The 23,620-nt window shown below is 44.0% G+C and overlaps 1 protein-coding gene across 1 annotated transcript in view; it reads left to right on the top strand.

Annotated features, from left to right (window-relative positions):
* Positions 1–16,431, top strand: part of LOC108931006 (dystrophin-related protein 2-like) — a 36,352-nt gene extending 19,921 nt beyond the window's left edge. The window contains exons 10-23 of the mRNA XM_018746556.2: positions 505–579; positions 1,256–1,457; positions 2,317–2,402; positions 5,277–5,434; positions 6,034–6,200; positions 6,330–6,441; positions 6,736–6,872; positions 7,215–7,280; positions 10,957–11,022; positions 11,626–11,769; positions 12,509–12,746; positions 13,288–13,405; positions 15,454–15,543; positions 15,971–16,431. Of these exons, the coding sequence (XP_018602072.1) occupies positions 505–579; positions 1,256–1,457; positions 2,317–2,402; positions 5,277–5,434; positions 6,034–6,200; positions 6,330–6,441; positions 6,736–6,872; positions 7,215–7,280; positions 10,957–11,022; positions 11,626–11,769; positions 12,509–12,746; positions 13,288–13,405; positions 15,454–15,543; positions 15,971–15,990 (1,679 nt within the window). The 3' untranslated portion in view covers positions 15,991–16,431. The remainder of the gene's footprint in view (positions 1–504; positions 580–1,255; positions 1,458–2,316; positions 2,403–5,276; positions 5,435–6,033; positions 6,201–6,329; positions 6,442–6,735; positions 6,873–7,214; positions 7,281–10,956; positions 11,023–11,625; positions 11,770–12,508; positions 12,747–13,287; positions 13,406–15,453; positions 15,544–15,970) is intronic.
* Positions 16,432–23,620: the final 7,189 nt, after the last annotated feature.

Genomic DNA, 23,620 nt, shown 5'->3' with positions numbered 1-23,620 from the left:
TTAATGGTTATTAAACTGCGCTGGAATTATTTATTAATTATATTATGACAGATCGAGGGCGTAAAGAAGCTATAAGCAACTGACAGATAAATCCCAGTTTAAATCCCACAGTGAGTAATAACACTGGTAAAGTGCAAAAGTTCGGAAGTGCTCTTCCAACGGCGCAAACATCTGGGGACAAAATATGTTTTATAATAATTGTTATTGCAGCGATCCCACCTTGCCACCATTGAGTTTTCCCACCTCCCAGAGCAACACCGATTCCCTCTGTAGTTCCTCCCCATAGGTAGAAAAATGGATTCTACTTCAATTTTGTCTATAATTCTGCTCGGAGAGAATTGCACTCACTTGCAAGTGTCCCGGAGCGCTCGTTTTATTTTTGGAAGTCTCCCGGGTATTTCGCGTGAGGTGAGACATGTCGACGGCGGTTTCAAACTTTCGGTCCCTATTATAAATATGAATTTGAAAATGTTTAATGCGCTTACGCCCTTTCTCTGTTTTCAGGTGATCTGAACAACATCAAGTTCTCCGCGTACAGGACCGCCATGAAGCTGAGGCGGGTGCAGAAGGCCCTGCGATGTACGGGTTGGACCTCGCGCGTTTCAATCCGTAACCTACCACTTTCTCGCTTCACTGCTACCCCCACTGTGACACTTAGCTTAGTTCTGGATGGGATTCTCAAATACTCAATGTGACGTGTTCACTTGGGTCAGTCAAGCCTGGTAATTGATCCTTGTAGGTAATTAAGGGTTGATTAATTGCTTGATCAGAATGAGACAGAGGCTGGGGAGCTCAAGGGGTGCCATTGTGCTATTCAGGCTTTCTGATCTGTCCTTGGGGTGCAGTCGGCCGCAGTGCGCAGGACCCCATCCCCCACACGCCCACCCGCTAGGACCTAGAAGGAGCGAGAGATGGATGGCCTGTGGATCATTGCTCCGTGCCCTCTTGGTGCCGCTGCCCTGGCCGTCATTAGGAAGATTAATTGCTTTGCTGCAGTTTCGACTTCTGCAACCGCGATTGTCTCCAGCCTTCTTCAAATGACGGAAAAAGGCTCATTAAAGCATCGAAAAGAAGGAAGGGCTGAAGCTCGCTCTCTCTTAGTGCCGTTTTACCCGTTCACGAAAACGGCAGCCGCGGATGCGTGGCAGAACAGGGTTCAGCGCAGTTCACGTTTTTCGAAAAAGCATTCTGAAAATACGAGTTGATTTGCTTTCCGGTTTCATTTGCACCTGTGTGTGTCTCTGCTCGCTCGCAGTGGACATGCTGACCCTCAGCGGCCTCGTGGATGTTTTCCGGGAGCAGGAGCTGCTACAGGTCGAGCAGCTGATGGATGTGGTGGAGGTGATCCAGGCTCTGAGCAGTCTGTATGAGCGGCTGGAGGAGGAGCACGGCGTGGCGGTCAATGTCCCACTCTGTGTAGACATGTGCCTCAACTGGCTGCTCAACGTCTACGACAGGTGAGCCCGCTCGCGCTGTGTCTGCCCACCTGAATGGGATTCGGCTGAGAATCTGGTCCAGAGAAAACTGATCAATGGAGTGGCTAGCGCAAACGTCTTTTTTACTTTCATATCCTATCCACTTGACTAGTGGCTGTCGTATCCCTGCTGCCACTGAATATGCCGAATATGCCAATGCTAGAATATTTCACCTCGGTGTGGGTAATCGCTTAATATTTTATTTTTATACCAGCTTTGAAAACTGTTATCAGTGTGGCTGCAGACCACACTTCTGCTTTAAGCACAAGGACTCCTTTGTCCACAGTGCTGAACAAGCTTTTCAGCGTGTTTTTCGAACCCATGTCGTCCTTGGGGTTGTGAAAGGGACATATTGCTCTGAGTTGGATGCGGTGCCACTCGCTGTAAATTGTCCTCTCCGTCCTCCTAGTCCAAAGGCCGGGAATGACATGATAAATCCCTCGTGAGCGTCAAAGCCGCTGTTCTCCGAAGCTGGCCTTCTGACCCAATGGCTTTATTTTCTGTCTACCCATGCGTTGCTCTCGGCTCCAATGTCCATGTGCATCTGATCTGGTCATGTGCCTCTGGTTGTGGGCGGAGCCATTGATGCAACTGGAAGTTAAATTAATAGTTCACAGTAGAATATATATATGTATGTATGTAGTAAGCGTTTACCAATTGTATGCCATTGCTTCCAACCACTAGATCATCTTGTGTCCAGGAAAGAAAAATAATTAAAAAAAAACACCTTGTGCCTCTATTTAAGTACTTAGGAACTTATTTATTAATGCACCAACATTGCCCTCAACTTGCTCGTGTTTGCTTCTTCCGCTGATTTTATTGTGCTTCACTTTTCCTCTAGCGGGCGCAACGGGAAGGTGCGGGTCCTGTCCTTCAAAATGGGCCTGGTGTGCCTGTGCAACGCCGACGTTCAGGAGAAGTACAAATGTGAGTGTGTGCTGCTGCAGCGCTTTATGTAACTTGGGCCTCGAACCCGAACGAGGAGCGGAAGAGAAATCAGCCGGTCCGATTGCTCGCGTCTGACAGCATGGCTCACGTGAATCCGTCCACGGAGCCTCGGCGGGCTCCTCTCAGACCTGTTTGCCAAACTCCACAGCAATGCTAAACGATCACACTGCAGAAGAGTATCTCCTCTTGCTACCGGCAGACCTATAACCTGTTTTCATTGACTTCATTTTAAAGTTTGGTTTTAATTTTTTGCCATTTATGCCAGGGCACCAGTTAAAGAAAGCGGAGTGTTCCTGCAGCTTTAAAGAAGGCGGAGGATAATGTAAATGGGCAACAGACTGGGTAAATGTGTATCTTTATTAGGAAGCGGCCTGACAATTCGGAACAGGCGTGTTTACGGCCGATGGATGAGCTCTGATTAATCATAAACAGCGTTGCCGGGAAGTTTCGGCGACACCCCTCCGAGAATTGCATTTATATATTGTTAATAGGAATCGGGGTGCTTGTCCACCTGAGGCTCGGATACAGTGCCGCGATTGGGATGTGAGGATCTATTACAATTTTAGCGTGATTGGCGCTAGAGACATTACTGGTTACGTCCATGAGAAATGGGCTCCCAGCCGGGATTCAGAATGTCGTTGATGTATCAGATATATATCAGCTTTCTCTTCTTCAGCTCATTCATCACCATCCGCAGCAAAAAGGCGAGGCATGAGGCAAGAGGACCACAGCTGCTATTTTTGCTCATTTCAAAGCTCCTTTGGGAGAAAGCGCTGCATTAGACTCTTATATTTCCGTTGGTTCGATTCGACTCTTTCAAGGCGCGGCGATGATGCGATCCGAGTTTCGCCAGTAATGGGGCCATCAAAAGAGCCCTCCGTCTGATCTAAGCACATTTGAATCAGCTGAGAAGTGGTGGTTAGGTTGGGACAATGGGATGTGAAAGAAGTAAGTTTCCGTGGTGCGATTGTCCCAGTGGGGGAACAGCATCTCTGTCTCTTCTCAGCTGTCAGTCTTAATCCCTTCTCTAGATGAGAAGAGGCAGGGATGATCACGACTTGGAGACAAGGGCAGTTTCAAGGTGTGCTTAAAAGGTTCTAAAATTCTCTGACCAAGCTGTCCAACTCCCAGTAAGCCACTTGAACACAATCTAGAAATATAAATTATTCAGAATCAGATGTAACTGTAATTCTTCCTAAGAGGGAGTTATTAAATAGGTAAATAGGCTTCAATTAGTTGAAATGAGCTGCCCTAACATAGTACACGTATGCATAAAATGCAAAAATATCTGCTTTAGTAACGAAGAAAATGTCTAAAATTTTTCCTGAGAAACACAAATCAAAGGAGTTACAATTGTATGTAATTATGCTGTATATGAGGACCGGAGCTGTGAAAGTCTTGGGTTTCTCCCTCCGCAGTTCACCAGAGCAAAACAACAAGCTGAAATATGAACAACAAACACAAACGCTCATAGTGGGAAAAGCGCTAAGAGCCTTTTCATGTTTCCTGAGTATTTCTTTTTATTTTTTATGTTTACCGTTTCCTCCCCAGTTTAAGCATTTTCAATTCCCCAGACTGGTTCTACCCAGTTTGTCTTTTGATTTGGCCTGCTATTGCCACGCACTGTATCCAGCAGGGAGCAAGTGAAAATAAAGTGACAATAATCACTTCTCTAAGTCATGCCTCTGTGTGGCCATGCCCCCTTTCCACATTGCCAGTCGTCCAGTACCACGTTGGGGACCCATCAGCCCGCTGAAGGAGCAAGCAGCACATGACTCATAGGCACCTGTCAGACCAATGGCATCATTTCGCTGCAGATAGCCAAGGCACCCTTGCTAGTTTCTTCCCGAGACAATGAATATTTTGGATTGTATGCAGTCCTTGACTTAATACAGGGTAGCATTCCGAGGACCTATTAGTCAGCTTCGCCGTAAGTCACAAACCCCCTTATACTGTATTACATAAACCATAAGGACATATACAATTAACATGCATGAATGCTGCATTGTATAATAGGGCTTTATGTTTTTCATTAATTTCACACGTTATTCATGTTAAAATAATCATGATATGCAATAGTGATAATATAAATACAGTACAGTATGATAATTATATTATATTGTCACGATTCATCCATCCAGCTAGCTTCAATAACCGCTTGTCCTGAGCGGGGTCGTGGCAGACCGGAGCCTATTCTGGAAGCACTCGCCACAAGGCTGAGGAGGGGTACACCCTGTATGGGATGCCAGTCCATCACAGGGTAGCCACACATGGATACACTCAGCCATTAACACACTACAGGCACTACTATGCATCACCAATCCGTGCAAACTGCATTTGGACTGTGAGAGGAAACCAGAGCATCTGGAGGAAACTCAAGGAGAACACCAGGAGAACACGCAAACTCCATACATGCTGAGCGGGGATCAGTATTTTCATGATGCTCTGTTATTTTCACCTTCATTTATACTTTCTTTTGCTTTTTCTTTTCAGAGTGTATCCTCGCTAGCCGCTGTGAAAAAGTAACTTGGACGGAATCGCAAATAAAACGTTTTGTAATATGAAAGCTTTTATAAATAAAATGCAGTTGTCGATAGACACACTGTCTGAGTCAATAAGAGGTGTGGTGCCTCATACCAGCGTGGCCTGTCAGTGTTATCGTACAGCATGGAATGGTCATCGTTAGACTTTGTGACAAAATATTAGGACTTGAAAATAATATAATAAGATTGGCTGAATAGCTGCCGTAAGTCCGGGTTGTTGTAAGTCGCAAATGTTGTAAGTCGAAGACTATCTGTATTTTTGTTATTTATTACTTGTTATTGTAGGTATTGTTGATTACTTGCATTTCAGATCTGTTCCGGCAGGTGTCCGGGCCGAGCGGCCTGGCTGATCAGCGCCACCTCAGCCTCCTGCTGCACGAGGCTGTCCAGATCCCCCGCCAGCTGGGCGAGGTGGCTGCCTTCGGGGGGAGCAATGTGGAACCAAGTGTGCGAAGCTGCTTCCGTGTGGTGAGATGGTTTGCCTCTTGCATCCCTCCGACCATCTACTACTGGAACCACTATGTACAGCTTCTTGTCTGCCTAGTCATAAAGTGAAAAAAAAACAATCCTCCAAGGGCCGGGGCCTTTCGTCACCCCTGAGACATTGAAAGGCATGTCTGTGGAGCCGGTAGGGCTCTGCGAGTGGGTTCTTCTCGAACACCCAGAGCTCCAGACCTCACTGCGCTGTGGTTCAGCTGGAGGACAAGCTTCGCTAGACACCGCCAAACTCCAGCACCACGCAACCTCGGTTGGGAAAGACATGTTAATTATGCTATTTTGCTTATGTGGAGCTAACGTGCCTAAGGGAAATAAAAACCTAAATGTAGATTTTGTACACATTTAATGAGGGTATAGCCATTAATGATTGCCACTGCCTTCCGGGACATTTCTGTTGTATATTTTATCCTCTGTTTCCCTTCTAATTAACAATCAGCAAAGGGTGACGTATTTGAACTCAGTTTTCTTACGTCTCACTTTTTTTCTTAACTTCTCAAGAGCGCTGCTTGTATTACCATTGGCTGTGACCCCCTGTTTCAAACCTCCTCTTCTGTCTGTCCTGCCCTTAGGCCCCAGGCAAAAATGCAATCGAGGTGTCCCACTTCCTGGAGTGGATGAGCTTGGAGCCGCAGTCCATGGTGTGGCTGCCGGTCCTGCACCGTGTGGCTATTGCTGAGTCCGCCAAGCACCAAGCCAAGTGCTCCATCTGCAAACAGTGCCCCATCAAGGGCTTTAGGTGGGGCTGCAAGGGTAAAGCAGGGCTCCTGTGGACAACCTGGAGAGCTCCAAATACGCTTTAAATAGAACTCACAGCCTGCTAAATTAAATCATCGTAACGCCGAATGTGCACATTTGTCTCCCCCAGGTATCGCAGCCTCAAGCAGTTCAATGTGGACATCTGCCAGACCTGCTTCTTAACGGGCCGCACCACCAAGGGCAAGAAGTTGCACTACCCCATCATGGAGTATTACACCCAAGTAAGTTTGCTAACAAGCCCAGTGTCAGGGGGTGGATGGAGGAATGTGTAGAGCACATATATCCTTGGCGAGACCTTGGAGCAATTACTGATATCGCAATCATCACTTCAGCCTTGTAAGCATACTGATTCATATGGTTTCCTGAATGATATGGTTTTTATGCCTTCAAGACAACATGAACCATGGTCTCATTAAAGCAGCCAGAGCCCTCACCCAATGTTGATGCAGCAAACCTTGGTCTGGAGATTGGAGAGGTGATAAATTTCTCACCGTTTGTATTCCTCACTGGATCAGACAACCTCGGGAGAGAAGATGCGAGACTTTGCCAAGACACTCAAGAACAAGTTCCGGTCCAAGCAATACTTCAGCAAGCATCCGCAGAGGGGCTACCTGCCCGTGCAGTCAGTGCTGGGGGCCGAAAGCCCCGATACGTGAGTTAGTCTTGCTCAGCCATTTCCTTCTGGAGTTACAACCACACAGATCACCGCAGTAAAATGCACGAACGCTGTTAGGAAAGAGAAGGTAGAATCTGATTGATAAAAATGGTCTCTTCAATATTTTATCAAGAAATAGTCCTTGGACACAGCGGTCCATTTTGACACTTTAGAGTTTAGATTTTCGAAGATGCAGTGTAAGGTTTAACAGGAGCTTGTTTGCTCAAGTTGTGGATTCGGGATCCATTTTCAAAGCATCACTGAAAAGTGCCTAGAGAATAATGGCCAGAGCAGGTAACTTGCCGTGAGCTCAGCAGTTTTTCCGCCTCTGTTTCTCAGTCCATGCTCCTCCCCAAAGCTGCCGCATGCGGACACCCATTCGAGGATCGAGCACTTCGCCAGCAGGTAGGAAAATAGGTGCCTTCCTATGACAGCTCTTTAAACCGACTTCGGTGGTCATGGTCAACAAATGTGCTGCAGGTGGTACCTAAATTTAAAGGTGAATTCAGCCTATGGATAACTCTAATAACTGCTTATTTGAACTGGAAATTATATGTTCACACATTTCTGTAGCAGTCAATGGAATATAACTGATCTCTTCTCAGTTACTTTGGCAGGGTTGTGTCTTACTGGATGGTCTTTGCTCTGAGAGGGGTCCTCTTTCATTCTTGCTTGAACAAACCACACAAACGACTGAAGCATTATAAAACAATCAAGCACTCTACCGATTTTACAATATAATACCCTGTGTTTGTTTTTCCTTTCATAGCTCCATGTGTTGAGGACAATTTTAGAAAAAAACACATGTAGTGTATTATGATATCCCGCACAACAGTTTTTACGTGCAATAACACAAAGTTTAAAAAAAAAAACTCCATTGTTTTCCACATTTATAACATTTTATTGAAGTATTTCACTTACTCACTCAATCACTTTTGTTAACTGTTTGTCCTTATCAGGGTCACAACGGTAATAAATTTACTTAAAAAATAAATCACAGATGAACAAAATAAAGAGCTGAATTCCAAACACAATCAAATCACAAAAAATAAAATTCCATACTCTTAATAAAAAAGTCAGGAATTCGTTTTTGAAAATGTAAAAGCAAAAAAAAAAAAAACAGATTTGGTGGAACTCAAAACTACAGAAGGAAGCAGCCTCTTTTACAGGAGACTTGGAAGCCACTATGGAATTTGCAATCTTCGCAAAGTCGGTGATGTTGATGTATCGAGGAATTACAGAGGGACAGGCCCTTGGGCTGCACGTCTTAATGGATAACAAGAGAATTCTGGATCTCTGGTGGAATCTCAGGGAATAGGCACAGGAGTGTTGTAGAGGGGTTGACAGATGTAATTTGGTGCAGTACCATCTGGGGACGTCAAGGTGAGGATCAGAATCTTCTGGAATCAGTTTTGTAGGATGTTGCCTGGAAGTCAGAGTGTATAAACCAGAATAATAATTCTGATTGCTGCTCGATACACTAGTAGCCTTATGGATTACTTTCTGTTTCGAAAGTCCAATTGCAACTGCTGCTCCAAAAATAAAATTAACTCCCAAAGAAAGATGGTTACATTTTTTTTTGATATTTTGCAGGTGAGCTGGCACTAGGTTTATCAACTTGCTGATAGCCTTAAATTAGTCTGTAAAACGGGGGTTATTGTTACAGTATCTCTTCAAGCATTTGAAGCTTGTCATCTGCATAAAACACCATTCAACTTAAAATTCTGAATTATTTTAAGACCAAAAAAACAATTTTATGGAGCCTAGAAGTCAACCCTGCAGAACACCTTATAAAATGCTGCGTTTATAATTACAGTCCTTGTCAGTCAGAAAGCAGTGATGGGGCCCTCTGTGATTCAGTGCCGGGAAAAACTAAACGTGTTTATTGTACTGCTGAGTAGATATAATGATTTAAAATGCTTCTCATGTACATATCAATCAGTAGAGAATCAAATACAAGCTAAAAGTCTGGAACAATTTGTGTCGTGTCTAGTTTGAAAGTCTGAGAGAAGTGGCGAACAAGTGACATGGTGAACAGCTCTTGGAAATGTGCAGTTTTCAAATTTCAATTCCACACAACACACTAATCATCTGCTAACTGCTCAACTAATTTTGGGCTATAAAATAATCTCTCAAGAAGTAATCTCTTGTTAATTAATTTTTTGGCATGTGTCCTTGTCCCAGACAAAGTTATTTTTAAATGCTTGGCATCACAAACCATTGTGTTGAGTCTGCCAGCATTCGTTTAAATAATATGTACTGTATGTGTATATATTGACAGAAATGCAACAAAAATCTGCACATTGCAATGTGAATCCAGAGTCTTATTGTTTGTTGGCATTTTATGTTTGTGAATATGGATGCATAATATGTATTTAAAATGTATTGTTTTGTTTACTGAACATTTCTGAGCGCAGTGGTTGGCAATAGCTGCTCTTATAAATGTGGTGAGAAGACTAATGAAAAGAAAAATAAAAATGAGCCATTGTTTGAATATGATCCTATAATGAGATCTTTAGCTTTGTTAAAATGAAGGATAAACACTTTTACGCCTTGGCAAGCAAAAGTGATTTGTACTGATTTGTCTTTGCTCTGGGACACCTGAAACATCTTACTTCTTCTATTATCTTTCAGCTTTCAGGGTCTGAAAAATATCATAGATCAGACCTTCTCCACAGTATGTTTGTTTTCCCCACATAAGTATGCCAGTACATTTAGAAAACTAGTATAAATGGCTTTAAATCTACATGAAATGTCAACGCAACAGTGCACACTTTTAAAGTGTTTACTGCGGTGAAAAATTCTGCATGTCTGTGAAAGGCATCTCTTCCTATCCAAGTGATTGTTTTGTCTTAATTCCCCTCGATGACCGCATCCAGGAAGGTCATTTACTGTTTGGTTTTCTCCGGGGAAAGGGACCTGTGCGTAGCCTACTGTTTATTGATGAATCTGATGTATTTGTTTCTTTGCCTTATACCTGTGTTCCAGCGCTTTGTGTCACTACGCGAGAAGAACGCTATATAAGAATAAATTTAATTGAACTGAATTGAATCTTGTGGATAGTCTGTCACTATTGTAACACACTATGTGTGGTGATATAGGACCTACACTACCAGTCAAAAGGTTGAGTTCACTTGCTGAGATTTAGTTTTTTCCACAAGGCACTTGGTTAACGAATCTGGACAAGGCATTAGGTGCCATGTCTCCCCAACTCTTCCGGAGCACTTCACATAGATGTAGGACACTTGTGGGTTGCTCTGCTTTCGCTCTTCTGTCCAGTTCATCCTATACTAAAATACCCAGGTTGCCCAGGTGTGCTTACACCTGAATGATATTGTACATTCAATAAACAATCTGGCAGTCTGGAGCGTTAGGGATTTATACAGGTACAGTCTCCAAAGGTTACCTCCACTGTCTGTCATCATCTGTTGCCACCATACCCGAACTCCCATGAGTCTTTGCCCCAACCTGTAAATCCGTACCCTGTCCAGGGTGTGTCCCCTCCCCCTTCGGCCTTGTGCCCTGTGTTGCCGGGTAGGCTCCGGCTCGCCGCAATCCCGCTCGGGACAAGCGGTTGTTGGCGATGGATGGATGGATGGATGGATGTAAATCCGTAGTTTGTCAGCTGCAGGGCTCTGCTGAGAAAACACAGTGGATGGCGCTGGAGTTTGAAGGCCTCATCTGCGTGTGCAGGACAGTGTGATCTCCACCAGCTAAGTGCGAGCCGGAGAGTAAGGGATATGGTATCGATTTCCTGTCTGGCTCTTTGCTTGGCCTTAGACCTCCATCAGCAAATGAGTTTATCGTGGTTTCTTGTGGCAGGTCCCTAAGCCAGGGCCATGGAAGCCACTTAGCTGATTTTATTTCAGTGCCCTGGGCAGAGCTGTTTGCAGTCCCCTGACTTTACAGCATGGCCCTAACCTCTCATCAGAGGCTGTAAAGTGCGGAACACTGAAGTGCTGCTTAAAGAAACATTTCTTGCTCTGCTGATGTGGGGCCGCTCTCCCTGGTGGCGGAGAAATGGGTCGCTCGATGCTGACTCGGGAGAGCACATTTAATTTCCTTGTCCACTGCTCTTCAGATTGGCGGAGATGGAGAACCAGAACTGCTCCTTCTTCACGGACAGCCTCTCACCAGATGAGAGCCTGTGAGTAAACTCCATTCCCCACGTTCCGCTGGAAACTTTCAGTGCAGTCAGTCATGCCCCTTGGTGTCATTACTGCTTCATCTGTTCGAACCAGTGCTGTGCAGTGAGGTTGCTGTCCGTGCTCCTGTGCTATTCTGTAATGCGGTGCCTGTGTTGCCCTCCGTGCTGCTGTCGGTCTTACAGTTACGGTGGCACAACAGGTAGATCTGGTTCCTCACAGCTCCCGGGCTAATGGGTTTGGATGCGGGTTCAAATCCAGCTCGGTTTGTGCCAAGTGTGCATGTCCTCCCTGTCTTTGTGTGGGTTTCCTCTAGCTGCTCTGGTTTCCTCCCACAGTGCAAACTCTCCCATCTTATGTTTGAGGTGTGTGGGTGACTACAAATTGCCAAGAGTGTGTGTATCTGTGAGTGAATGAGCGTGTGCAACATTGTTCTGTTGTATAATGTGAGTGCATGACTGTAGATATTATAACTAAGGCTGTAAGTGACCTTGGAGAAATGTATGAGCTGAATAGTTAGTTAATAAAAGTAAGAGCAATCTGTATGCTGGCACCCGGACTGTTCCGTGTGCCGATATCAGAGCTGCTCTCCGCTCCACCCGCAGGGATGAGGATCAGTACCTCCTGCGTCACTCGTGCGCTGCAGCGGAGCAGGACTCCTTCACGGGCCAGCACCTCCTGGGGAACATTGACTGCGAAGACAGGGACGAGCTACAGCGGACACTGGCACGGCTCGAGAACGAGAATAAGTGAGCGGACACCTGCCAGCTGCCTCACGCTCCGCAACTTTGTGATTAAACCCACAAGTTCTTGCTTATGTGGTGCTTGTACAAATTAGACTTTGGAGTTTTTAATATTTTATTTGTATGAGTTCATGAAATATAATTCAATGTTTTTGTCATTTCTGGGAAAAAAATTACTGCCTTGCATTTTAATTTAAATGTAAGTGTACGATGTGATTTGTAGAGTTTGGTCAACACAAGAGAACACATTAACAAGTGTTTCTTTTTATTCGCTCTCTTTTTTATGTCCATGAAATGTAGAAGTTAATGGGCAAAATGAATGATCTCTTTCACATGATGCAATTTTGAACATGTTTTGTTTATTAATTAGGAAAGGTTTAGAATGGACAGTCTAAATACTGTATATTGTTGATTTTACTTTTGTTCTGTTAGCCTCAACAAAAAGTCTTGATAAAGACTCATATCCTGCTAATTAAAAAAACCTCTGAGTGTCATATTTAAATGATTTTGCTGTCTGACTGAAATAGCATACAGTTTATATATGAAATTCCTCATCTTTTCAGAAATGCATGACTGAAAGCAGCAGTATATTTATGAGCCACCTCTGCATGTGCTCTATACATATAAATATATATATGTTAATAGCTGATTGCAGGTTGAATTATTATTATTATTATTATTATTATTATTTATGCAAATTCTATGCCACATCGTCATCTCAAAGGAGGAGATGTTGTTCCACCAGGGTCTTGCAGGGAGAGTACCGGAGGCTGAAATGGCAGCATGCAGAGGCAGCCGCCTCCCACCAGTTGGCCGAGGGGGCACATGGCTCACCCCTGGCCCACCAGGACGAGGAGTTGCTGGCTGAGGCCCGGGTCCTGAGGCAGCACAAGAGCCGCCTGGAGACTCGCATGCAGATACTGGAGGAACACAACAGACAGCTCGAGTCGCAGCTCCTCCGCCTCCGAGAGCTACTGCTACAGGTATGAAGAGAGTAGACAGGAGTGGTGAGGGATGACTGAATCGAGCATTAAATGTTAGGCTCCCGCAGAATAAATCAGCACTTTTGAATTAAGAGCTGAACAAGACTTAAAGTAACTATTAAGAAGCTGGTCATAATCAGACAAAGCACTAGTTACGGCAAACATTATCCTCTGTTCTAGCAGCTGTGTAGGTGAAAGCCATTGTTTCTTAAACCGAACCCTTTCAGCCCTCTCATCTGGACTGTTAAACTTAGCTGGTTGAACCACTAAATCTTGTAATTTTATCGGAGACCAGCAGAGGAGTGAATCCAAAAGAAATGCGATTTAAGACCCTTCTTAAAGTTGAAAGGGATTCAGCAGCTCTGAGGGATGTTGAAGAAAATTTTCTGTAATACTGTTCTATATTTGGACACAGTCCCCTGCTGATGGGAGTGAAGTTTTGTCAGGGCTTCGTTGTGCTGAGGAGTGATTTTGCATTTTTGTGCGGGTAACACTTTTCAGATTCCAGACTGTTTTTTTTCTTTTCTGGTTTGCTTGTCAGCCCAAGGAGGAGTCCGAGGCCAACGGGTCTGTGCCTTCGACGGTATCGTCCCCCGTGCTGGGTTGCGGCCGACCGAGAGAACAGCAGAGCAGAGAAACCCCAGACACAGAGACAGCAGGTGCTGGACGTAAACCGCTCGATCCCATGTGCACATCTCATGTCTTGTTCTGTTCTTTGAGCTTTAACAGTAATCTTCTGTACCTTTTGGCTCAGGAAGCAATAACTGTTCTTAGGCACAAGCACAGACCTCGGCCGTATCCTTTTTACTGATCCCCTACTCTTTATTTCTTATACCAGTTACAACACGTTCCTAAAAGTCAGCTACATCCTTTCATGGGTCGTAATCTTTTTAAACTGCTTGGATTCCTGTTGGCAAGTATTGGTCCTGTATTTTCAAGGCAAGGCAGAGAGTTAGTTCCACAAAAATAAAAATGTCACTAAAAGCAGCGCTGTTCTGGCTGAAAACTGGCTACATAAAATGTTTTTGACAGTGAAAAGTACACATATTTTGTGATAAATTTTCCCTTAGCTTCAAGCGCAGTTTGTTTTTCATTTGGCACTTCCAATTATGCTGTTTTCTTATTCCAGTGAAACTGCTGAAAACCTTTGTTCTGAAGCTCTAGCTACAGCAACTTGTAATTTGCATCATAAATCTTTGCCCCTTTATCCCTGAAATGTAAGAACACATGCGGTACAACATATTTCTCCAGCTTTAGTGTTGCTGATATTTACAAGGCAAAAACCAAAGAGGTTCTAAACTGAAGGTTAAAGCCACACTAAAAACTTCACTCCCAGTTGGAAGTGTACTCATGCAAAATTGATGATGTAAATAGGTTCTAAGTTAAATGTCAAATTCCCAGTATAGGTTTTGACATATTTACAAATGGAGCACTCCTTGGGTCACGAGTGCTGCCCAAAAAAAAAAAAAAAAAAAAAAATTACTTTCTGTTTTTTTTTTTTGTTTTGTTTTGTTTTTTTTTCTTTATTGCATTTTTCAAGTTTTTCATATTTAATATGGTAAATTTTCAGCCAAAACCTAATGTTAGACAAAAGAGACATTGGAAAAGTAACCCAAAAAATATATACATATACATGTACATATACATATAAATATACATATAGAAGGAGGAGATGTTCTTCCACCAGGGTCTTGCAGGGAGAGTATCGGAGGCTGAAGCGGCAGCATGCAGATGATTCATGATACATGTACAAATACATATAGATATACATATACATATAAAACACCCAAGGGCCACTGTAAGACCTTTTTTGCCTACTTGTATTCAATAAGTGATTTGGAATTGTCACCCAATCCTCCATGTCTTGCCACAACATCTCCAAAGGGTTTAGGGTTGGACTGCCTGAGACATTCTAAAGCGTGCTGTATTTCAACCATTCTGATATAGATTATCTCGTGTACAATATTTCCGGTAATTTTCTCTTTGCACAACCTAACTGTGTTTCGGTTTCAGCTTATGGACCCAGATCCGGACAATTCCCTGCATTGTTTGTTTCTTTCTTTGTTGTCAGGCACAATCTGTAGTTCCTTCAGTGATGATATCTCATCCACGTGTTGAACCTTGACACCACCACTGTCATACCAGACTACTGGTTTGAGGTTCTTACTTAGGAAATGCAGCATTTACCTTCCCCTTGTTGTAAGAGAGCACCTGCTGGCTACAAAACTCCACTTGCTATCATCTATCTTTAGAGTTTTGTTACAGAACATTCAGTCATCATCCAGTGAGATTCCGCACTTTCACACATCGATTCGTATTTTTTTTCAGAGTCTTCTTTTCAGACCAAAACTTGCTAAATTCGTAGTGAAAAATGTGACATCGTGCAGGAATTGAAACAGGAGGAAAGCGATTAATAAAAAATTTTTAAAAATAAGGAAAAAAAACAGATGTGTGCGTTTACAGCAGTATGAGATACAATGGATCGTGGGCTGAAATACATGTGACCTTGGTCGCCTGATACATGTTTCTATGATACCCCTTACACGTGATCTTGCGTGTAGCACTCTGATACTCCCAGAGAAGGGTGTTACATACGAAATGAACTGAACCGTTTGGAATCAAACAGACCTGAATCAAAGTGAATTAAGAGTGTGCCTTGGTATGGCAGCAGTGCAGTGACTCTGTTCTATGTCCCCGTGTGGTCCAGACGATGACATGGAGCAGGAGCAGCAGGACACGGTGCTGCAGTTGCAGCAGGTCATCGAGCAGCTGAGGAACGTGTTCCCGCCTGATCTAGGTGAGCTCCCCGTGGAGAAGCTTCTCCTGCACCGACGACCACCGGGAGACCCTTCCAAGAGGTTTCCATAGGTTCCTCTCCTTCATGATGGCTGCAGCATCTCACGATTTTTGTTCCCTTCCCTTCGACAATCAGCTAAATTCTTCCGCAGATATTTTTGCCCGGTATCAATTCTGCATCTTACAGTTGAATGCATTAGTTATTTGTACAGGTCGGTATGTACAATGATCAGAAATTCATGCTCTGTCTAAGGATTTGGAAAAGCAGTAGAGCTTAGGTGATGAGAATCTGGACCCTCTTGGTCCAGGGCGTAAGCTACTCTGCAACCTGTCATGTGATCAGAGAACTTTGGAGTTAAACTAAACATTTGTGTTCTATCATGTCTCCATGAAGTCACGTTTTTTTTTTTTTTCTCTGTGGTCTCCAGGCCCTTCTTCACCCAAGTAACATTGGGCAAGGCCTGGGAGCTCATAGCCACACTCACCAGGCGAGGATCCAGAGGGCTTGAGGTGCTTTGCTCCGGTGATCAGCGCAGAAGGTCAAATACACAACCAACATGCAGCCAAGCCTTTAACCTGGAGCACCTCAACATGTCTTTGCACTAACACCCAAGAAAGCCTCTCTGGGGGGTGGCGGTGCTCAGAGTGCTCAGACTCTGAGTCATCACACAAGGCGATACAAGCACAACATCGTGCTCCGTTCAGACGGGGCTACAGTAAACTGGGCTGTGTGCGGGTGTGCATAGGTGTACAGCCCGATGTCTGCTTTCCTTTATAACATGTTTCACGTTCTGGGGCCTCAGACAACAATTCCAGCTCATACGTATCCCAGGTACTGAGCACACACACACACACACACACACACACACACACACACACACACACACACACACACACACACACGCGCATGCGCGCGCGAGGTAGCGAATAAAATGATGACACCTTTTGGTTCGTGGGGCTTCCACTGAAGACCCGCGCTGTGTCCCTGTGTCCCGGGGGATGTCGAGCACTGATTTCAGCCCATGGCTTGGCCACAATGACAGGACAGTGCAGCCCCCGCTGCTAACCCCCCCCCCCCTCCCCACCGTCCTCCAGCTCAGCATAAACAGCCGCTCCTGCATTTCCACCCTTCGTCGCATGTCCCCCCCCAGCCCTCAGGATGGCAGAGTGCGCCAGGAGCGAGAACCAACCTCGGGTCAGACATCACTATGAAAGAGCACAGATATATATGCCTTAATCACTAGCAGAATCTCTTGGACTTACTCACGTGTGTCGCTGCTTCCTGGTTTAAATCATCTTTTTCCATTCATGTCAGTGACGGTCGTCTCTTTGTCCAAATAATATCGATGTACGCTTCTATCCAGACTTTTAACCTCGTTCCTTTAACAGCTGAGAACAAGACGCTGCCGAGTGATTGAAAATACGTGTAGGTTTAGTCGAGATGGATGCTGCGGCGCGACGTGCGTATGGATAGTGTGCTGTTATAAGGGGGATTATTATAAATGGTAGGTTTTGTTCTACTGTACGAAAAATACAGTTAATGAGAATTGAAGATGACCGTGACACCAAGAGATGTTGAGAATTTTCAGTTTGGAATATTAATTAGACACCTTTAAGGGACGGCTCACTCCCCTCCTGGTGTGTATAAATGCTCACCTGTTCAATCAGGCGCGTGTTGCGGAGTGAGGCCGTCGTCACTGTGTCGCTTAACAATCAAAACAGGCCGTTACTATAGCGCGGTGCTGTTCGTCTGCTGGAATTATTCATTGCCGCAGTTGTAACGTTTCCCCCATCGATTGCAGAGCGCAAAATTTCAGTTTGTATCCCATCAAGCCGCTCACTACACTTGCCTTGAGGCACAATGTTCACATCTGACATCACTCCGACTGCTTGTTCACATGCAGTCTTCCGCTAACTTTCCCCCAGTTCCCCAAAGTTCAGGTCAGAAGCTGCAGGGAGATGGAAACCTGCTCGGTTACCAACGAGAGAAGAGAACGCAATGTGCCCCCTCGCAGCTTACTCAGCTGAACTATGGATACTGCGTTTTTAGAAAAAGGTTTTACATTAATCAAGGAGATGGTTTGTCCCTTTCCTTGCGTGCAGCTCCGTCGTCTTTGTTTATTTCTCGGATTCACCAATGCGTACGTTCGCAATGTGGTCGTTGATGGGGAGATGTATGCTGGCTCCTCAGCTTATGAATACAAGTAGAACTGGAAATGTGTTCATAACTTGATTTGTTTGTAAATCCAAAGTCATTTTACTGGAAAGTCACAATCGGTAAAAGGTTCATAAAACAGATGTTCTTTGATTTGTTTTCCAGCAATTTGGAAAAAGTGAGAATCTGTAGTAAGCTAAAAAAATATATATTTTGTTAAAATATTATATTTTAATAATTGTATTAACTTTGACATACATTAAAGCTAATTTAAAACGGCTGGAAATGCAAATCAGTTGTTGACATAAATACCTTTTCAGAGCTGATTGTTGAGAAGTTCATCTCATAAGCATATAAAATGTCCCCTCACTCACATGAAGCACCTGGTGTGGTTAGAGTCATGGCAGTCTGGAGCTGGTACAAGACAAGGGTGGAGTGGAGTGTACACCCTGGATGGGACACCAGTCTAGTAGCCACACACACGCAACCACACAATGCGCATTTTATAATGTCTAGTTCACCTAAATTGCACATCTTTGGACGGAAACCAGAGCATGTGGGAGGAAACCAGAGCATGTCGAGAAAATTCATGCAGACCGGAGGAGAACAAGCAAACTCCACATAGACTGAGCTGGATGTGAACCAACTGTTGAGCAGCCCAGACACTGTTAGGCAGCTGTACTGTCCAGTACACAATCTTCATCATCCCGTTGATCAGCAAAACTCAAGAATGAGCTATAAAAACGGTGGAAGCCAATTCAGTTAAGAAGGTCTCATATTCCTGTTATCTGGGATGAACTGGTGTCCCATCCAGGGCATACCTTCCTTCTTTGTGCTTCTGGAATAGGCTCAGGACCGCCATGACTTGGACAAGCGGTTAGACAGTGAGTGAGTCTTAGGCTTGTTACATTTTGCGTTTTATTGGCATCTGTTGGCTGGACATGTCAGTACGGATGTGCAAAAATTTTCGGAAAATTATTTGAGTGCAATGAAAAATAAGCCGAAAAAATGTTTGCATCTTCGAAAACGTGTAACTCGACCGTTCGTAATACGAGGAGCCAGTGTACCGTAAAACACAATAGCGAGACGATAGTGAGCAAACTTAACTTATACATTGCAGCACTGCTATAAGGAAAGCGTACAGCAATAGCTTGAGTGTCGGGTGTTCTGGAGACTCTGCAGTGAGAATCACGACTTTTTCTCAGAGAGGCGCTCAACAGGTCTTAACGAAGTGTGTCGGATCTGTGTAAAACAGAGTGACCATGCACTCGTTTTTCTCTGCAGCGAGCCTCTTACCCCAACCACCACTCGGAGCCTTTATCGTATGAGCGCCTTTTCCCGGGGAGGACCAAAAACTGGGATCGTTCATCACTTTAAACACCAAAGTCTGTTAAATGGACGTGGTGTACATATAGCATTTCCAAAGTTCAGCATATCGGAATAGCCATAATATGACAATACATGGAGAAATGTACATACTTCAAATATCTGCATCTGTTTCAGTTCCGTTGACCTTTGTGTTCATAAGATGTTTGTCATTACTGTGTGCTACGATAATGAAGAAAAACGGGAAGGGGAGTGCGCAAAGACATAAGACACTGCCCAAGGCGTCCTTGTATCAGTTAAGCGATGTGCGGATGTACAGGTGATGTGTAAGTACGGAGGAAGGCCTCGACAAAGGTCACTGTGTTCGCTTTCACCGCTAACCGGTTTGTTTTCCTTATGTCACTTTGCGACCGCCCTAATAATAACAGTGGTTATGTCCAAATGATGAAGTTGCCTGACTGGGTTTCATTGAATCTGCCAGCAATTTACATGGAAGAGCCACAGGCACAGCTTTTTACTGAACTTTTGAATGTTTTTTGAAGAGTCCCATCTCACAGTTTGACTATTTTCGTGTTGTGGTGTGTTTTTTTTTTTTAAGTACGACATAAACACTCTCTGGCCTTGTTTACCTGTTTGTTCTCTCCAGTTTGTGTGAACGCATTGACTGGCTATTAAAGTAAATGGGTAACTGACTGCTTTCTACTCATACTGTGTACATAAATAAATTTGTACTTGCTATATGGGAGGTGTCTTGGTCACTTGTGCACACTGATGGAAACATTGGTAGAAACTCCCTCTATTTCTTTCCTTTTCTTCCCGCCTTCCTTTGGTATCGGTATCTCTGAAATTGCAGCCAGTGTCAAAACATACGTCGGGTGTTCGACGAAAACATTTCGCTTTTAATACGCTCTTCACTGTAACGGACACGTTCTTGTGATCGAACATTTTGACTTTATCTGCGCTCACGTTGCTCTAACGGTGTTTTTTCCTTTTCTTTGCCTCTGAAGATGCCCTTGAATTCTCGTCTCACTTTATTTTCGCCGACATGTTAATTACTCGTAGCGTTTGGCGTCTTTGTATCAGTCGGCCCGGCCCGCGCGATAGATTTCCCTGCGTTATCGCCGGTCCCATCTGTGACGGCCGCTTCATCATCAGGCGACAGCAGCGTCAGATGATACATTTTCTGCCCCGGCACCTTTGCCTGCTCTCGAATTCCCAGGGCCCGGAGCTGTGTTCCTCACACCGGTGGCGCGTGCCAAATCTTCACTTGTGTTCTCACCCCCAGACCCAGCTGCGGTATCAGCGCTTCCTACGCTGCCTCGTCAGCCTGGCCGCACCAGACCGCTTGTTTTTTTCAGACGTGCCTCTCCATGTCCCCCTCCCCTCCGTTTACCCTTCCCTACATCCGACTCCTCCGCCGCGGCACCCCGCCGGCTCCTCTGTGATGTGCTTTGCCTTCTGATCCTCTCCCATCATGCTCGGCGTTTGGCACGTGAAAAAAGACGGGGTCCAACTCGGAGTTCCCGTGTAACTCCCTTCGGGCTTTACAGCAGTCCAACCGCTTCGTCTCCTCGGTCCCGTCGGCCCTCTCCTTTCAGCTTGTCGTGCGAAATGAAGATGATTTCAAAATGCTTTTGCAGGTTGAAATACTGTCTAAAGAGCGAAGCACCGATGGAATAATCGTTGTTGAAATGAACGTTTCACTCTGAGCCACGGCAGCTTGAACGACTTCTCCTGTTCAACGGACACCACAGTCGCTCCATCCTGTACAGCACATTTACGTTTATTAATTTACCTGACACTTTTATCCAAAGCAACTTACAGGGTTAAACTACTTACAGTTATTTACCCATCTAAACTGCTTCTTAATTTTCCTGGAGCAATTTATGGTAAGTACCTTGCTCAAGGGTACTACAGCTGGAGGTGGGATTCAAACCTGCAACCTTTTGGGTCCAAAGACAGAAGCTTTAACCACTACTCATCACTCCCAGCTTTCCTCAGTAAGACTCGCAACTGTTAAAGATGGACCTCTTTTAGCCTTCTACCCTTTATTTGGTGTTGTTACGGCTCCTTATTCTGGTATTTGCAATTATTTCTTGCACGGGATATTATCAGCTCTTTCAATATCTACACCGTGACTGAAGCATGACTTAAAATGAGTATTTTTTAATGATTTTTCCAGGTTGTAGTTTCATTTTCCCGGCCATATCCATTATCTTTCTTTGTAGGTCAGTTTTTTTTGTTTTTTTTTTTTTTTCCCTGCTCTTTATTATGAAAAAGTATCAGGTATTCTCAACAGAGTTAGAGACTCTTAATACTTATCACTGGCTTTGATGCTTTTGTCAATCGGTCGGTTTTGTTAGGAAATAAGAGAAGGATTTATCACAGGGATCAGCAAATGTCACACCAACTTGAATAATATCAGGCGGCAAAAATGGTGGTATCAGGCAGACAAGCCCTGCTTGGATTACTGTGAGTGTGTATCTAAAGCTCTTTGTCTGTTGTGAAATGCACTTTTTTGTGCTGCACTCTTAAGTTATACGGTATGTTACTTTGAAGAAAAGTGTAAAATGCTGCATGACCAGTGTTGAATGCTTCATAGGGGATTTAGTTTTCTAGTTTTTTTGTAAAAGGAAATTACAAAATTAAATGTTAAGTAAAAGGGGTAGCTGGTAGTGTAGTGGTTAGAGTTGTTTCCTTTGGTCTTGAAGGTGGCCAGTTTGAATCTCACCTTTAGCTCTAATACCCTGGGGCAAGGTACTTACCCTAAATTACCCCAGTAAAAAAAATTTATCCACTTGTATAAATGCATAAATAATTGTAAGTTGCTGTGAAGGAACGCGTCAGCTGAATGAATAAATATAAGTAGCCAGGTAGCTGACTCAAGGGTACTACAGTAAGTGCAGTACAGAATTGAAGCCATGAATCTTCAGCTTTCAAGACATTGCCCCTACCCATTACTCCACCTGCTGCTCCATAGCCTAACCTGTGTAACTGAAAAGAGGAGGGTATTGCAATTAAAAAGGTGCTCCCATCTCCTGAAGCATTTTATTTAAATTTGATATAAATATTTAAAATACAGCATTGACTTTTAGAGCTTAGATTTCAGTGGTCAAAATTAGTTTTACAGTCTTTGTTTTTTCCCCCAATAGAGTAGATTCTCAAACTCACAGCTCACAGAGCGCTTAACTCTCTCAGAATAGACGAATTATTTCCTCGCAATTTTTCATCTGCTTGAAGTGTATGTGTCACCCCGCATGAACCGTCCCACACACGTGTTGACGTGTAGCAAGATGTCTTTCTCTGGCTGCTATTAGGTGACAGGCAGACACTATGGTGGAGAGCAGCAGAATAAAATCAGATGCAGTTGGTACAGATGCACACTGGATACAGCATGAGAGGTGATGGGAAGGAAAGGGGCTGGGGCTGGCAGTCGAAGAGAAGAGGGACTCTGGTGTATCACTGTTTGCCTCAGTGAAGACTGGGGACCTTATTAGGCTGCAGGTGCCCTATATCTCAAAAACAAGTTTACACTCAAGCTCAAGTTAAAAAAATGAGTGTCACTGGAAGGTGGTACATACCGGTCCTTGCCTAAATAAAACATCTCAAACAGTGCGTGTTGAGCAGACTTAGTAGGCTTCATTCAGAAATGTGTTTGCTCAATATTTGTACTTCATTCATTCATTCATTCATTCATTCTCAATATGTGCTTGCCCAATGCCAGTATCACCGTGGTCTAGAGTCTATCCCAGAAGCATAGAGTATGAGGTAGGTATCACACACACTCATTCACTCACACATACACACCAAGGGAAACTCAGGGTAACCAGTTCACCTGAAACACAGGTCTCTTGATTATGGGAGGAAACCAGAGCACCTGGAGGAAACCCACACACACAAGGAGAGAACACGCAAACCCCACACAGACTATGCTCGATATAAACCTGCTTCCAAGCCCACAGTCCTTTGCTGCGAGACACCATCGCTATTTCTCCTTATACCTTACTCTCATAGATTAACTAACTCAAATTTCACACGCTTTTATATCCTTTACATCTTGCTGCCTCAGATTCGAATGCCTTTGAGCGTAGCAAGGCTACACACGCACATTTATTTATTAGTTGAGGGTTAGTTGCATAATGCTGCAGGATACTGTATTGGCACCTACTGCAGGTACACAAATAGATGAATGCTGCAACATCATAATTTAACGAACAGCACGCAGAATAAAACTGCATTTGACATATGTTTGCATACTACACATTTACATTTCTTACTTTTATTTAGCAGACACACATATATGTGTGCATATATATTACATTTGCACTCCATCGCAATGTACACAATGTACAATTACCATGTAGGATTTACCAGCTGAATTGATTTAAGGCGAATGACACTGTTTGATACACCATTCTAAACTCACTGCAATTCTTCACCCATCTATAGAACAGAACGATGTTACAAACCTATAAATATAAAGACAATTTATACCTGTATTTTGCAAATAGGTATATATTTATCTGTTTTGGTGCTTACAGGCAGGGAGCTCAAAGACTCGCAGAGAAGAACACAGCTATGATTTTCAGCGAAATAG

This window comes from Scleropages formosus, chromosome 14 (assembly GCF_900964775.1).
Source record: "Scleropages formosus chromosome 14, fSclFor1.1, whole genome shotgun sequence".
Classification (NCBI taxonomy): domain Eukaryota; kingdom Metazoa; phylum Chordata; class Actinopteri; order Osteoglossiformes; family Osteoglossidae; genus Scleropages; species Scleropages formosus.
This window is presented reverse-complemented; position numbering and strand designations above follow the sequence as displayed.